The sequence below is a fragment of the Lepidochelys kempii genome, chromosome 7 (assembly GCF_965140285.1).
Source record: "Lepidochelys kempii isolate rLepKem1 chromosome 7, rLepKem1.hap1, whole genome shotgun sequence".
Taxonomy (NCBI): domain Eukaryota; kingdom Metazoa; phylum Chordata; order Testudines; family Cheloniidae; genus Lepidochelys; species Lepidochelys kempii.
The window spans coordinates 123,317,162-123,334,658 of NC_136386.1; the positions used below are offsets into that span (position 1 = coordinate 123,317,162).

The following is a 17,497-nucleotide window of genomic DNA, read 5'->3' on the forward strand; positions in this document are numbered from 1 at the left end:
GCATATAAAAGCCAGGGCCTGCATTAGGGCGTAGCAAGCAGGGCAATTGCCTGGGGCCCCATGCCACAGGATCCCCTCTCAAAGCAGTATTGCTCAGGCTTCAGCTTCAGCCCCAGGGCTCAGGGACCTGGGCTTCAGTCCCATGCGGTGGGGCTTTGGCTTTCTGCCCTGGGCTCCAGCGTGTGTAGTGCTGGCCCTGCTTGGAGGCTCCCCTGAAACCTGCTCGAGTCCCGCTACGGGGCCCTGGACCCCTGGTTGAGAACTGCTGGCATAGTATACTTGGCTTTAGTTATTATTTTCAATCAGTCTTTCTCACTCCATCAAATTCTTAGAAAAAAGAAAAGAAAAATGTAATTGTGGTTATCGTAATGCATCCTGTTATATTTATCACCTTTGCTATCTCTCTGAATGGCAGTAATATTAATCACTAACTTCCAAAATTCAGCAAGTCCCCTTGTGGTTAAATATTGAACTTACTATGATAAGTAAGGTGACTTTACTGAAGTGAACCCTCTCGAGGGCACTTCTTTGGATTCAAGGAGAATTTGTTAGCTGGCTTTGTATTTGTATTGATTTTAAGGCGGTTGTCAGGATACAATGTGTCTTTCAGAAAAAGTCAGGAAACTTCAGCAGCAACAGTGTTGGGTTTTTTTACTTTGCGGTTTTGGTCCAAGCTTTAAAGGCTGCTTAAATGGTTGGCATGATTCAGCAGATTGACTGCAAAGTATAGTGGTAATTTAAATAAAATATTCAGATAGTCTAGGCCATGCCACTGGTTAGAGTTTGGAAGCCTTCATAGATGGTTCTTGGCGACAAAAATATCAATGTACCAGTTGGTTTATAGTGCTTGAGGGGAAGATGCACACTTAGGGGTATGTGTGAAATGCTGTTTGGTGATGCATGCCCTTCTGGTGGGAGCACCTTTCACCTGAGTACTACTTATCTGCCTGTGAGATAAATGGTTTTATGTCATGGCTGTTTAACAAACGGACAGCTGAAGCAAGGAGAGGTGAAGTGATTGTCCCAGGCCATGCAGCGAGTCAGTGTAGTATAACTCGGGAGACCTGACTCCCAAGTCCCTGCTCCGGATTGCTACACCATATCATGAGCATGGAGCTTATCCGTGATCAATAAATAATAGCCTCTTACTAGAAAGATCTGCTTTTGTTTGTCGTTAGCTATCTCCGTGTACAGAATTAAACGTAATATGGTTGTACCTTTCTAGTCTCACTTACCCGAGGCTACTTAAAGCTCAGTGTTGAAACAGAAGCACCTAATTTGGAAACCATTCCTGGACTGTAGGTGACCTGCCATCCATCTGTGGAGGACGATTGATAACCCGTGAGAGGAGAGTCGGTGATGACAACAAGTATGCTTTCCCAGTCGTGAAAATTAAAGTTTTTAATTGTCTGATATTTTTTAAAGTAACTAGATCTGCATGACGCACATGGCTGACGTGATCAAAACAGATCGTTGAGCAGCCCCTGAATCATGGGATTTGAAAATGCGCTCCTGTACCTCTAATAGCAAGCTGAGTATTTTTAAGCTCTTTTACTTTTAGAAAGAATTCTCATCTGTCATTGGGTTTGCCTGAACTTCAGAGAAACTAGTGGGGCAGCTTATTAATTATTCATGTGCCAGCAACACTTAAAGCCAATTAAAATTAAAAACAGCAACATTGCAGCTAGCTGTAGGCATCACCAAATTGTCACAGCTGTGGCTGTGACTTTTCTATAGTGAGAGTGCTAGAGGGAGCTCTAACCTTGTTCAGAGGAACAGTATAGGAACCGTGCCTTCTATTTATCTAGCTGGCTCACTGTCAGCAAAAGCTGGATTCTCTTAATGTTTAATTTTGTTTTGTACCAGAAAGTTGTGTGCATCTTTCCCAAGACTGATCATTTAATGCTGGAGCCCTACCAAATTCACGGACCATGAAATCTGGTCTCCCCCCGTGAAATTTGGTCTTTTGTGAGCACAGGAGGCTGGACTAGATGATCTCTCCAGGTCCCTTCCAGCCCTACATTTGTGTGATTGTGTGTGCTTTTTCCCTGTACTATAGAGATTTCATGGGGGAGACCAGCATTTCTCAAATTGGAGGTCCTGACCCAAAAGGGGTCGCAAGGTTATTTTAGGGGGGTCACGGTATTGCCACCCTTACTTCTGCACTGCTGCCTTAAGAGCTGGCTGGCCAGAGAGTAGCGGCTGCTGTCTGAGGCCTCAGCTCTGCAGGCAGCAGTGGAGAAGTAAGGGTGGCAATGCCAGACCAGGCCATCCTTACTTCTGTGATGATGATGCTGGCGGCGGCGCTGCCTTCAGGGCTGGGCTCCTGGCCAGCAGCCACTGCTCTCCGGCTGCCCAGCTCTGAAGTCATCGCCACAACAGAAGTAAGGGTAGCAGTACCGCAACACACACCCCCAACTTCTTTTGGGTCAAGATCCTTACGGTTACAACACTGTGAAGTTTCAGATTTAAATAGCGGAAATCATGAGATTTACGATGTTTAAAATCCTGTGACCATGAAATTGACCAAAATGGACTGTGAATTTGGTAGGGCCATGCATATGCTCTTCCTAGCAAAGGAGAGTCAAACTGTGTGTTCTCCAATATGATGGTGCCAGGCGTAATGCATTAACTGCCACAAGACAGAGAAGAAACAAGGGAAAGATGATAGGATAGAGGAGGTATTTAAATGAATAGTGCAGAGAAGGTAAATTGAATGGTTCTGTTTACTCATTCTCACAATGCAAGAACAAGAGCACACCCAATGAAATTAAAAGGCAACAAATTTCATATTGATAAAAGGAAATGCTACCTTACTCAATACATAATGAATCTTTGGAATACGCTACCTTAAGATGTTTAGCCAAATACCATGATAGATTTTGAAAAAAAAGGATTAATAATTCTTATGAATAACAACAAGTGGAGTTGCACGAGACAGGATAAAAATGCATGAGCGATACCAGCCCTCTTGTTTTAGGGCATAAGGCACCACTTTACTGTCTGGGATGGATGAAACTTCTCATATGGATTTGATGAGCTGCATGACTTAATTTAATCTCATTACTCTTGGTACAAGAGAGTATAGCTAGGAGGAATGGGGTGAAATCAAGAAAAGAAAAGTGTAGGCTGAGTTAGAGACGACAAACTTCCAGACTGGAGACCATTGCACAGTCTAACAGATCTCCTGATCTAGGCTGAACGTAATCCTAGACAATAGAGTATGGTGAATAATCCTGCTCTGACTACCAGGGGAGGGACTGAGTGGGAGCTGAGAGGTCCCTCCCTGTCCAATTTGATTCTGTTACAGGCAGTTGCACTAAAGCTATCTCAGTTTGACTGACTCTCTTGAGGTGGGTATAATTCTGGAAGGGTGACTACCTCCTCTGCTTCGGAGTGTCTTGATTTATTTGCAGTGAAAAGATAGGAGTCAAGGAATATAGGGAAACGTGTGATTCTCTGGGCCAGAGATAGGAGAGATCTGTAAGATTTTCTGGTTGCGAGCAGAGGTTGCTTATTGTTTTAGCTATGTGAGGGGGACCCCAAAGACCCACTGGCTTCATCGCTTAAATTGTAAACTCTCTGAGGTAGGGGCCATCTTTTTGTTCTGTTGTACAGCACTTAGCACAATGGGTTCCTGGTCTGGGACCATGACCCTTAGGCCTACAGCAGTGCAAATAATGAATAAGGATGGTGATGGAGGGAGCCCTCTTTGGTCATGACGTTTGGTTATGTTTTAGGGAAGGAGTACTCTGGAAAGAGATGCTTGCTGATGACTGGAAGCAATTCATCCCCAGCCTTTCTCAACCTCTACGCTTCTTCCTTGCTTACTGTAGAGCTACAGTCTACATGCTCTTCTTGTCTAGTCTTTAATTCTTTTGTGATCTGGCATATCCTGGACCAACGTATTCCTCTCTAAAGATATAGGGGAAATGGGAGAATTTCCTTTTGCCCACCCATTTGGAGGCCAGAACTCAGGCCATCTTCTATCAAGGAAAGGATGTGTCTAGTCCTAGGTAATCCTGAGAAATGAGTGGTAAAGCCAGCAGAATGACTGAACAAGCAAGATACCGTGTATGCTGGTGGATAGCAGGTAGGTGGCCTCATCTGGTGGATGAGCAAAGGCTGAGAGATGAACCCCTGCAGATTTTTGTCCATAGCCCGTTGACCAGCTTTAACCTGAAACAATACAATGGTTTGGTAGATGAGCAACCCAGCTCCATGCTCCCCGTGCAGTTGCCCCAGCACTGTTCACACCATCCCTCCTTTTCATCCCCGTTTCTCAGTTGTTCCTTTGCTTCTTCCCTCCCTGTTTGTCCAGCTCAAACAAGTGCTACATGCTGCTCACGGCAAGGTGGAGACATCACATGATGCCACCTATGACTAAACAAAGTGGAAATAACATGAACAGAGAAGAGGTACTTAAGCTGGCTAAGGTGCAAAGTGAATGTGAGCTGTTCCTGCAGCTAACTGAATTAACTGGCCATTTCAGGAGCAGGGAAGGTGATGAATTTCACTGAGCAACTTGTAGGAGCGTGTTCGCAGTGGGAGGAAGTGTGGATCAGGAGTCGTGCAGTTTTCTCCTAACCCCACTGCTGTTTTTGTTTGTTCTATGAAAGGAGGAAACCCTGGGATTATCTGGTGTTTAAAAGGCCTTGGAGTGTCGTGGCCTCTAATCCGAGATGGGGCACTAACTCTCATTGTGACCTTGGGCAAGTCACTTACATTCTTTTGGCCCCATCATTGCAAAAAGTGTTCAAAAGCAGGAAAGTCAGTGAAAAGTAATGCCACATCTGAGCTGTGCTCTCCTGAGTAAACTATGGGGAGAAATACCCAAGTATCTCAGAGAAGGCTGCAGTCTCTTAATGCTAAAAGTGTATTAAAGCTTTCCATTGACAAGACCAAGATGTTCCATGTATCTTGATCCTTTTATCCGGTGCACCCAGCCATGGACATTAGACCTATTAGGTCACCCCCTCTTTGAATGTGTTGTCTCGTCTCATTTAAAATTATTTATGTTGGCCTGCCCCCCAGTACACTGTTTCCTGGTGGCTTTCTGTCTGGGTTAAGGGAGTACACGAGGGAAAAAGGAAACTCTTCGGTAACACCCATAAAGGGAACTGCCACTCAGTCAGTAGTGTATGTGTTTACAAGTGGCTGTTTTAGAAAACTAGAAACCTGCTGCCTGGAGCATAGCCTACTCCTTGCCATCCCATTAATGAGCCCTTTGCTGCTACTGGTAAAGGCTGACTTCAGTAGATTGTTCTCCAAGTAATAATGTGCATTTTGCTGCTTTCCCTTAACAGTAGTAATGTGTAGTAGTCCCAGCTGTCCAAAGCTGGGTCAGGTAACATATGCGAAAGGGGAAGTGTTTCTGTTTAACTAATTTAAGAGTCACTCTTTACCTGTCTAAGAGTGCCTCTAAAGTATGTGTAGGGTTTGGTTATTTCTAACATACCCCTCACCATGGATTCTCAGTGTTTATAGGGAAGAGAGGAGGGTTATTAATGCTAGTGATTTGTTTTGCTCTCAGTAACTTGGTTTCTTTAACCTGGGGAAAGTGTGGCATATGCCAGCATTGTCCAGGTGCTGCCATCACAAGATGATTCCTCACCAGTCCCAGTTATTTTCAAAGGAATCCTACAGAGACTGATCAAACTTACAGTTAAGGTAGGGGGGAAACTCCCCCTTCGCTTCCATTTCTCCCAGCACAGAAATTTTATTTTGGTGGTTTTACCAACATTTAAAATCCAGATGTGAGACCTATATCAAAGGAAAGGTATACAGTATATACAGATTCCAGACAATTAAACTTTATCAGTCTGTCTGACACATTAAGTATTAGCTTAAAAGAACAGTTTTTCATCTGCTCTCCCTGTTGTGGTTTACTTTTTAGCAGTGTGGGAGAGGAGCTTCTTCTCTATCCAGCATTATTATTGCTGTTCTTTGTGTAGCAGGTGTGCAAGCATGCATGGCTCAGTCTTGCCCTCCCCAGTCCCTGGAGAGATTCAGCACATTACATCGGTGGTGCCTGCAGCTTTCTCTGGTCCCAGAAGAACACAACCTTTTCTCTAAATGTCACTCCTCTGATTTGGAGGTGAAGTCCTTAGCCAGGCACCCCTTAGCCCAACAAAGTATCGTATGTAGTTAGATGGTACCTCTGGGAACTTTTTTCAGAGAAACAGCCGTGTTAGTCTGTATTCGCAAAAAGAAAAGGAGTACTTGTGGCACCTTAGAGACTAACCAATTTATTTGAGCATAAGCTTTCGTGAGCTACAGCTCACTTCATCGGATGCATCCGATGAAGTGAGCTGTAGCTCACGAAAGCTTATGCTCAAATAAATTGGTTAGTCCCTAAGGTGCCACAAGTACTCCTTTTCTTTTTGCCCTCTGGGAACTGTTGCCCACACCGGACCTCAAGAAGCACAGCAGCCTGAGCTTCTCATTCCACTGACTTTCCATCTAAATGTATCTTTTTTTCCTACCGAATTTGCCGCTGTGAAATTAGAAGCCGGATGTGAGCAAGCAGCTAACAACCAAGTACAGGCAAAATTGTTACTACTTTGGATATCCAGGGGGCTGTTCATTTCAGTTGGTGTTTTTTTTAATTTCCTTCTGGAACTAAAATCCTGGCTCCTTTGTGTGGGGCTTTCTTTTGACTCAGATGTGGTTGGTGGCGATCTGCTCCCGGGTTGTGTTGGGTTTTGAAAATGTTCCAGCGAGCTTTGCAGTGGAGAAACTGTAGTCCAGTACATGGCAAGTAAGCCCATGTATGTGCTAAACTAATGGTTAACTTTCCTGGAATCTGTTGTGCGAGATGGAGGCAGACGAAATGGGTAGCTTCTAAACTGAGCTTTTAAAATAAAAGTAAATGGACTGAGGTGTTTAATGACCTAGTGTTGTAGCTTTGAGTTCTATCAAGTCAAATATAGGAAAAACAAGTTCCAGCAAAAGAGGGCATCATGACAAATGGACTGCCCTTCTGGTGTAATTTCAATTCTGTGGCTCATTGGCCCTTGGTTCTTTGTGCTAATCCCTCTTATGTGGGGATGGTCTTACAGTGTGGACGTTCATCCACTGGGAGCTGGACGGAGCCCTGCCTCTTCCAACCCCGCCCTTCAGAAAACCCCATTTTTTGTTTGAAGAAGTAGATTGTTAATTTCTGTCTGAGCCTTACAGGTCCCCATGGGGGGAGAATAGCTCAGTGGTTTGAGCATTGGCCTGCTAAACCCAAGTTGTGAGTTCAGCCCTTGAGGGGGCCATTTGGAATCTGGGGCAAAAATTGAGGATTGAATCATAGAATCATAGAATATCAGGGTTGGAAGGGACCCCTGAAGGTCATCTAGTCCAACCCCCTGCTCGAAGCAGGACCAATTCCCAGTTAAATCATCCCAGCCATGGCTTTGTCAAGCCTGACCTTAAAAACCTCTAAGGAAGGAGATTCTACCACCTCCCTAGGTAGGAGGTCCTGCTTTGAGCAGGGGGTTAGACTAGATGACCTCCTGAGGTCCCTTCCAACCCTGGTATTCTATGATTATATGTTACACCCATGCTCCCAGGTCGATCTTGGGCATCCTCCTTCCAGCTTCTCAAAACAATGTAGTTAAAGAGATTACTGGTAAGTGACTTCAGAACATGTCCATCCTCTGTCCCAGCCCACTAGGGCTAAGCAAGCTACCTCTGCAGCCCTTGGTAATTACAGGCCCAAGGAGGAAGACACAAGCCATGGGACTTGGGCCTCGGTGTCCTGCCGCCTCTGCTGTGTGCTGCTGTTAGGTCACCCAAGCAAACCCTTCCCAACTTGACTTTAAAGTACTAGTTCTTATTAGTTTAGGGGTCACATGAGGGGCATCGGGGCACATTCAGATGCTCCAGTACATCAGCATGCACTGAGTGGTATGTGGTTATGGGCAAATGATTTTGCGGCCACAAGGTGGCTTGAAAACCCAACAGTGCTGGAATTGTTCAGCTGACAGTGACTTCTCCAGATATAGAACTGTGAAGAGAGACACATCTCGCTGCTGTAGCTGCACCATTTAATTCCTCTGCCTTTGCCACCCAGCTTCTAAAGTGCACCAGAATATTTGAGCATGACTTGTACTGCTGTTTAATTCAGTTATTTGTCTGGATTCATTAGATTTTTTGTAATTGCTTAAACATGCACATTGGCCATGACTTTCCTTTCAATGTTGTTTGCTACCCTCTCTCTGTTTCCCCCCATCTGCCCCTCAACCTCCCATGTGGTAACACTGCTTTGACTTTCCCCAGTGTCTTTTATCTTATGAGCAAAGTTTGAGCAGTACGCAGAAAGTTAACTGCCTGGAGTCTTTTAAATATAAGTAACACGCACCCAGTAATAAGCTGTCGGTTGTTTTTTTGCTGCCTGCAAAGAAACATAAACACAGCGCTCGTTTCTGGCAGGTTTTTACTGTCAGAGTTTCTCCTATTATATTTATCTTACAATTTGCCAGGGGGTGAAGTTATTAAGTTTTAGCAGCAGCCATCGATCAAGTTCACAAGTTAACACGATAAAGGCTTTGAGCCGCTCCGATCCAGGAAAATGATGATCCTCACTCGGTAATTAACTAAATGAGAAAGTTAAATCTTACTTGAGAGCTGGGAGAGATGGAAGAGAGGTGTTTGTCAGTTTCTCAGTGGAAATTAGAAGCAGTTTTCTGCAATTCCCTAAGCTGCTGCTCTGTCATATTTTACATAAGCACTGGGAAAACGTCTTGTAATTAGTGCTGTCAAGGAGGATTTTTTTTGCTGAAGGATGTTGGAATAATTCATTAGATTATCAAGAAAGGCTTGTGTCCTGAAATGATTAGCACAGTGAAATTTAAACCATTAACGATAACAAGTTTAGAGCTTGCTGCAGTGCAGAGGCACCCGGGGTATGTCTGTGCCTATTTCAATCATTTCTTATAATTAAACATTATGTCCTTTTTTTCCCACTCCCCTTCAGTAGGACCCATCCAAAAATGCTGTTAAGGTGGATCAGCGAGTTTACCAGCACTGGTGGTGCACATAGTTAGTAGTGAAAAGATGCAACTGCAAATAAGCAAGACAAAGTATTTGAGTTTGAGAACCAAAGAACACATGACCCCTGATGCTCTTTCGTGCCCACGTAAGTGACTAAGACACATTAGCGCTGGAATATCATGGAATGCCTTTCCCTCCCCTTTGGCTGTAGAGAAACTCAAGTGAGAAACTTGCAGCATTGTTTTATTTTCTCTGAACCATTTTAGAGCTTCACAGACATGTAGGTGCATTTCTTGTGGCACTAGCTGGGGTTTTTGAGCATCCATGCTTTGCAAGAGACAGGACAGTTCCTACCACAAGAAGCTTATGGTCAGAGTCAATATGTACACAAAAAGAGCTCTAACATGGTTTTCTACAGTGAGTAGGGGACATCTGTGTTACAACCCTTTTCCCAAAAAATAAATAAATTAAAGATTGCTGGTGTGGCTGAAAAAATGGATTCTTGTAATAGTAGCGGAGAGCTGTGCCGGCATTTGGCTTTTCCCATACTGAAGAAGGACCCATAAGCCCCATCTATACAACAAAACAACCTCTGTTACTAAGTTGGTGGGCCAACCATGTTATACCATGGTTATTTTTGTTTTGTTCACACAAATTTAGACTGATCCAACCTTTGTTTATCCATACTAAAATGTTGCCCCTTCTTGTAGACGTAGGCTATTCTTTAGACTCAGGTCCTTCATTATGTTAGTTCTCTCCTACCTCCTCGTGCATACAAATAGGCTCTGTTAATTGTAGCCACTCAGAAAAATGGCCTTGTAATTGTTGTTTGCAGTGTTACTGTCGCTGTGTTTGTCGCAGAATACGAGAGAGACAAGGTGGGTGCGGTAGTATCTTTTATTGGACCAACTTCTGTTGGTAAAAGAGACAAGCTTTCAAGCTCCACCAAGCTCTTCTTTGGGCTTGACTGTCTGACAGCTTCTTCAGGCCTGAAGAAAAGCTTGTAATTACGGACAGCTTACTAAACCAGTCTGTTCAGTGCCAGGATGTCTGACTAGAATTGATGGAATGCCTTCACTATCTTGGGTATTGTGTTCAGTGCTGGTCACCCCATCTCAAAAATGGTATCACTGAAATAGAATCACAGAATATCAGGGTTGGAAGGGACCTCAGGAGGAAATAGACCTCTGCAAGTATAAAGGTGCCACTCACAGAAGCTACAGGTCCCAGCATGTCACGCTGCTCAGATCAAAATGAAGCACTGAATGGTGGCCCCTATCGTCTGCAGGGTCATGCCTCCACATTCAAACCTGGGAGGGAAGAAGAAAAAGGTGGCGGACTGTGATCTGCTACATTTGGGCGCTTTCCCATGCCGTACACAGATGCATCTTCTTTGGGTAACATGCAGTGATTGTTTGCGGTTCCTGTTGTCTGTGGTTATTTTTGATAGTGAGGCAGGTAATACATCTTCATCCCAACAAACAGTAGAAAGCTCTGGGCTGAAAACCTTTTGGGTGGTACATTTGTATGAATATTTAACTTCATTTTATTATCCATATGTCTGATAGCACTGTCTCTTCTGGAGGGGCTTCTTGATTGCAACAGATAAGAGGGCATTTAATGCTCTAGCAAATAGTGACTGTTCTCACTGAAAGGAGGACACAAAAGGCAGAGGGTACAGGTTTAAAAACCATGCTCTATTGAGATAGCCTGCTGTAAGATTGGCTGTGCAGCAAATGAAATGAGAAATGAAATGAGGTCAGGCTTGTAAAATACACCATTTGTCAACTATCTCCAGCATTTCATGGGTTTTTCTATTTTGCAAACAGCTAAACTGCAGTAAAAACAGCCAGAGTCCCTCAAGGCTGATGTTCAATACAGCCCATCCTTAATCTTTGTATGCCATGCCATTGCCAGGAAAAATCCAACCTTTCACGCCATGGAGTTCATTCCCACAGTTGCCTCAGAGATGTCAGCATTCTCTCTATATAAAGAGAGTGTCCAGAAGAAGAGTGTGTGTTTCTCCTCCCTCCAAATATCCCATTTATGGGACACTATTATCCACATGATGAGAGAATATAAAACCATTGTACAAGGATTTTATACTTTGCTGTTAGTTTGCAACTCTGCCACCAGCTATTAGCTATCTTTGATGATCCTTACTGAATGCTCCCAGAAACATTCCCCAGTGTTTGAGGACTCTCAGCTCCATTTTGAGGGGAATGAGAAAGGAAACAAAACAAGTGTTGCAGACCAGTTTGCTCGTGATGCAAAGTTGAACAATGATACAATCTGTTATCCTTGTACCGTACTATGGTCTCAGAAAGTCAGAGTTAATTCAAACCATAATACAAAGCCAGAATATACTTTTTGTTAAAATGGCTGCCACTTACCAGGGCAGTTTTGTAAGAAAATCTATCCAGCCATCTCTGTTAAATGAAAAATTAAGTAGATTTTAAAGCATTCTGTCACTTTTGGTAATCCAAGGTGTGGGTAACACAGGTAAGGATTTTAGGTGGACAGGGAGGTGTAATCTGGGGTACAAGCCTGGGAGCTAGAAATTCCTGAGTTCTTGTCCCTGCTTTGGCAGGCACTTTCTATAGCCTTTTAACAAATCACTTAACATCTTTCCATTGATCCTTCCTCCCAGTAAATAGATTCTATGTATATTCCTCTTAGGTACAAATTACATGTAGAGCGTGTACAGTCTGGTTATTTTCTTTTAGATTGACTAAAATATCATTAATTTTGTTAATACACATTGTGGTATAGCAAGTCAGTGAAACTGAAATACTACATCACAAAATATAACTTATATTTATCATGATAGGTGCAATTTGGTTTTAATTGATAATTCATAATGCAGTAGCAAATGTAGACTAGAGTGTTTTTGTAAAAGAAATGATCTAATAATGTGAACTGTCATTACAGTGCCGTCTGTTATTAAAGCTTTGCTGTGACGTAGGGCTAGACACCACCTTTTAGTAAGACTTACCAGGTTTGCAGATTACTAAAATGAGACTTATCAAGGTTCCATGGTACATGGATATATCTTGACAATGTCCCTTTAAAACTTGTCTTGGTTAAATGTAAGACCATTGTACTTGGTTTTATTTTTTATTTTTTATTTTTTTTAAGTTGGGGCAGTAGAATCCTAAAAATAAACAGACATTCCCTTAGTTTAGTATTTAATAAAAGCTATTTAGTAACCAGCATGGGAAAACATAATTTCCCAGTTGACAGCTAATTTGGCTTGGGATGTGCTCATGGTACAATACGTGTGCTTTTCTTTCAGTTAAATCATTAAAAACAAAACTTCCGTGCATCTTGCTTTTAGGCGATAGAGTGAAGAGTCTGTTTTCTCCTGTCCCTGAGATCCCTTCTTCAAAATCAGACTATGTTGAGACCTTCTGGCAAAATATTAACAGTGACTATAAAGTTTAGTATTTGATTCTTTGCATGAAGTACAGATGAGCACCAGATGTTGGGGTGTTGATTTAACAGATTTTACTGTATACTATGTGTGTTATTAAAATGATCGTTGTGCAGTTTCTTATCCATCTCATGTATTTTCTATTAATTTTAGCAGCAGTCCATTGTAGCCCTGAAGCAAATACTTTAGAAGAGAAACAAAATACAAATGCAGTCTTCTGTGGTGCACTGAAGTAGCTGATAATGGCAAATTAGGAATCTGTCAGCATTTTACTGTGTGTAAAATGTAACTAAAATGTGTTTGTATTAAGCTGCCACTCTTGTTCTCCATCTAACCACAGTCCTTTGTGTACAGCTCCAGCATGAACTGTACTGTCCTCCAAGGTTACCAGTTTCTGGGGCCACTTGCGGACTGACAGCAGCAAGATATGGGATATGCAGACTCAGAATGTTAGCATCCCAAGCTTTATTTCATGTTTTCTTCTTTCCTTTCAAGACAAAACTTGCCAATGGCACTTCCAGCATGATTGTGCCCAAACAAAGGAAGCTGTCTGCAAGCTATGAGAAAGAGAAGGAGCTGTGCGTCAAGTATTTTGAACAGTGGTCCGAGTCCGACCAAGTGGAGTTTGTGGAACATCTCATCTCCCAGATGTGTCATTACCAGCACGGACATATAAACTCGTACCTCAAACCCATGTTACAGAGGGACTTCATCACTGCACTGCCAGGTATTTCCACCCGGTTGGGGGAAGGATCTTCCAGGTTGTCCTTGAAAGAGCTATGGTATTTGGCTTCCTCTGACAGTGGGCGTTCCCTGTGGGAGAGTGTTCTTCAGGGAGAAGTTTTGCGAAGTAGGTAGCAGCAGATTGTGAATGAAAGGCTTTATAGAAGTGCACAGTAGTAGTAACATTTCACTCAATATCACTACCCTTTTGATTGAAATAAATGGATGATTTTACCAAATGTCTAGGGCATGTGACACAGAAAACAGAGCATCTGATTGTCATTAAGACAGTAACAGTGTCTGAATAACAGAATTTTAAAAAATTGTAACTACCTTTTATCGTCTCTGGTTTTCCCTTGGGATTTTTTCATTCAGAATTTTGACCCCTTTTTATTAATAAAATATTTTCCTGTAGCCACGGATTTGAATATTAATTACCTACAGTGAACAACATGTCAGGATAAAGAGTGGACGTGATAACATATTCATATTTTGTACTTCTATAGTGCTTTTCATCTGAGGACATTGGCCCCAGGTAAATGTTTGGCTATTGTGATGAATGGGGGTCACAGAACTACCTAAGTAGAGGAAAGCACTGAGCAAACAATTCTGTCAGTACCCCTGTGAGGGAGGTACCATTATTTTCCCTGTTTTACAGATGGGGAAACTGAGGCACGGGATAGTAAGTGACTTGCCCAAGGTTGTGCAGCAAGACAGTATCAGAACCAGCTTTAGAATTCTGGCTCTCAGTCCCATTCTCAAACCATTTGATCATACCTCCATAGACGATATTATAATTCAGATGGCTTGGTTCCTGAGTCTCTGATGGAATTAAGTAAAATGTGTTGCCATCTTTGCTGAAGACTCTGAACACTTAGTTGAAGAGAAAATTGCTTGGAAGAATTTCTCACACATATTGTTTATCCTGTGCAGACCTTTGAAGAGCTGCTCAATTCCTACGTGCTCCTTCTTTCCAAACATTTGACTTCTAATGGGATTGTTCCACATGATACTTAAATTCTAGGGCTGAAGAAGGAGAAAACATGTTTGTTTTTTAATTGTGGATCTTATAAAGAATAACACCATCATGGGAGTGTTGCTAGGAAATTAAATACACAGATTCCTGGGATTTTATAAATTATAACTGCCTCATAATCAAATGGCGCTGGTAGACCTTGAAAAAAATCTTTGTTGTGCTAAGTGTGTTATTGTGGTAGTTTTTAGAGGTCTAATGGCAATAATCTCATGTACCAGAGCAGCATTATAACGTGTGGAACTCTTCTGTTACACAGACATAGGGAGCAATTTGAAGAGGCATTTGCCTTTCCATAGTTAAGACTGGTTTCAGAGGAACAGCCGTGTTAGTCTGTATTCGCAAAAAGAAAAGGAGTACTTGTGGCACCTTAGAGACTAACCAATTTATTTGAGCATGAGCTTTCGTGAGCTACAGCTCACTGAAGCACGCTCACTTTCTGTTATAAACCCAATTTTTTTCAGTCCTTTTTCTGCCCAACTTCATCAAAGACAAACGAATCCACCTCATATTTCACCCCTTAATTTCACCCTTGGGGCCTTTTTCTGGAAAGTTTCGGCAAGTAGCAGAAGTCGTTTCAGAAGGGATTTAAAAAATTTTCTTTGGGTGGTTGCAGACATATTTTCCATTCAGGTGTGCGTGTGGCTGCTGCACCCAAGCCAGAGAACTTTGCCTAGTAGTGCCCTGAGGGGCAGCACCCATGCCCTGTGTCTCTTAGCCCCTCCCCAGGCTATTTAAAGGTAGTGTTCCTCCGAACCCCCTCAGTTCCTTCTTGCCACTCCTGAGTAGACTCAGAGCACTTGATGTGGTATTTTCTTCACACTGTTCCATCTCGGTCTCTCTTGGATTTTGTTGTCCATATAGTAAGTTAGTTTAACAGTATTTATGTTTTTAGTTTATAGGAGTTAGAATAAATATTCACTCACCAGGGTTTAACTGTTGTCCATTGTTTGGGGTGGCTGTTCCCAGCAGTGACCCCCCATATATGGTACTTGTTGCTCCTGGGAGAAGGACACATTAAGGAAAGGAGCTTCATCTGCAAATCATTCAAGAACAGAGGTGGTGAGGGACTTGCACCTCAAGCAGCACCTTGTGGAGCTGGCCATGAGGCCCGCTTGGCACTGGAGACCTGTGTGGATCGTTCATCCTCTCAGACAACTTTCAGAGTATCAGCTGTGTTAGTCTGTATTCGCAAAAAGAAAAGGAGGACTTGTGGCACCTTAGAGACTAACGGTGCCACAAGTCTTCCTTTTCTTTTTTCAGACAACTTTGGAACTAGAGCGAGCCAGTGTTCTGTGACCAGACTCTCATGCCTCCCCCAGGAGGTAGAGAGATCATTCTCCTTCTTCAGGTCCTCCGGACTGCAGAACCACTCCAGAGGTTGGGGAGATTCCACCTTCTCTTCCAGGTGGAGCGAAGACAATCACCATGATTCTTCTGATATGTGGGATGGAGCTGGGCCATCCACTCGCTCTCCGGTACCGAGGCGGCATCCGTTGAGCACTTTACCATTCATGCGATGCCCATTGAGTACATTACCAACAACATTGGCACCAGCTATTTCCATGCCATTGGTATACCAGGCAGCATCAGACTTGCTTTGCCCCTCTGTTCTTGCTCCCCAGTTATTCAGGAGCATTCTGCTGCCAGGAGTACTTCTGTGTGGTCCTCTGTGCCACCTGAATTGACTGCAGACTTGTCTCAGTCAACAGCACTGTCTTCAGTACTGCCAAGACTCAGAGTAGGCACTCGAGGTCAACCTCCTTATGGGTACCGTGAGGCGTGTTACCACAGCTGCTATCTTCGGCACTGATGATGATTGCAGTGCAGACCACATCTATGGCATCGATACCAACCCTGACTGCAGCGCCATCTTGTTTTGCTGCCAAGTGGGAGTACAGTGCCCTTGCCTGTCCTTCAAGGCATCAGCTTCTCTCTCTGCTTTGGTAACGATGCAGCCAGCATATTGGGCTTCGGACAATGCTGGATGTTTGCTTGCTGCACCTGGGGTGGATCCCCCATTGTCTTCAGATGACTTGGGGGTGGGGGGTCATCGAGAGCAAGTTCGGAGGCACCATCTCCCTCATTACCAAGACCTCATTCTCAAAGATTGTTGAGACCTCCTATGGATCACAATCAGTACCAAGATCAGCACTGCTCCTGCAATAGGGACCGCGGGTCTTGGCCCAGTGCCTACTGCCCACCTATGCCATATCCCTATATTCAGTGTCTGCCTTGGAATCTCTGGACTGTTTCTCAGTCTGTGAAGTCCCAATCGTCAGCCCACTCCAGGGCAAGGTCTCCTGGCCATCCCCGGTATTCTCTCTTCAGTCACCTACATTGCTGACTCAGAGGTGGCTTCCTCAACCCAGGTTCAGCCTGAGACACTCATACAGGCTGCCACAGAAGGTTCCACAGGCTCCACTTCCTTCATCTTTATCACCAGCTGGTTCTGCAATACTAGACTCTTCCTCTCCAATGGCTGAGGATTTTAAATCACATCAGGATCTCTTGCAATGAATGGCTTCAGCCTTGGGTATTCAGGCTGAGTTTGTGCAGGAAAATATACACAAGTTGGTGGAAATTCTTCAGTCCTCGGACCCAAGGAGAGTGGCTCTCCCTATAACTTGAAGCGTTGTTAGAACCTGATAAGACTTTGTGGTGTACCCCAGCTTCCTTGCCTCCTATGGCAAAGTGTACTGACAAACGATATTGCATTCCTATGCAGGATTTTGAGTGCTTCTATCCTCATATGGTCCCTAGCTCTCTTGTAACAGCAGCTCATGAGAGATGATGTCAAGGGCGGTACAAGTCCATGCCCAAGGACACAGAGTACTAAGAGATTGGCTCTCTGAATTTATTCGACCTCATCCTTATAAGTGGGCATTGCAAATCGGCAGGCACTGTTATTGAAATATGATTTTGGGAATTGGGAGTCTATAGCCAAACTCACAGACAAGTTGCCCGAACCCTCCACGGAAGAGTTCAGAATGTTTATTGCATAAGGTTGTCTGGCTGCCAAGACATCTTTGCAGTCGGCACCAGACATAACAGATGCAGCTTCCAGAGTTATGGCTTCAGCAATCACGCTGAGAAGGGCCTCATGCGTGCAGCACTCTGGCATAGCTTTGGAGGTCCAGCTGGAGTTGCCAACACTCCAGGATTGTCCTGGAGTCTCCAGGAATTAAAAGATTAACCATTAATTAAAGATTATATCATGTGATGAAACTTCCAGGAATATGTCCTGCCAAAATTAGCAACCCTAGGTCCAGCAGAGAACAGAAGACCTAGTTTTCAATGATTGATTTTTTTCTTCTCTGACAAAA

At 43.5% G+C, this 17,497-nt stretch overlaps 1 protein-coding gene across 17 annotated transcripts in view; it reads left to right on the forward strand.

The window, feature by feature from the left end:
• Nucleotides 1-17,497, forward strand: part of BTRC (beta-transducin repeat containing E3 ubiquitin protein ligase) — a 176,472-nt gene that overhangs the window by 121,887 nt on the left and 37,088 nt on the right. For all 17 annotated transcript variants that reach the window (XM_073354542.2, XM_073354546.2, XM_073354547.2 and 14 more), the window contains one exon: nucleotides 12,911-13,142. In XM_073354542.2, the coding sequence (XP_073210643.1) occupies nucleotides 12,911-13,142 (232 nt within the window). The remainder of the gene's footprint in view (nucleotides 1-12,910; nucleotides 13,143-17,497) is intronic.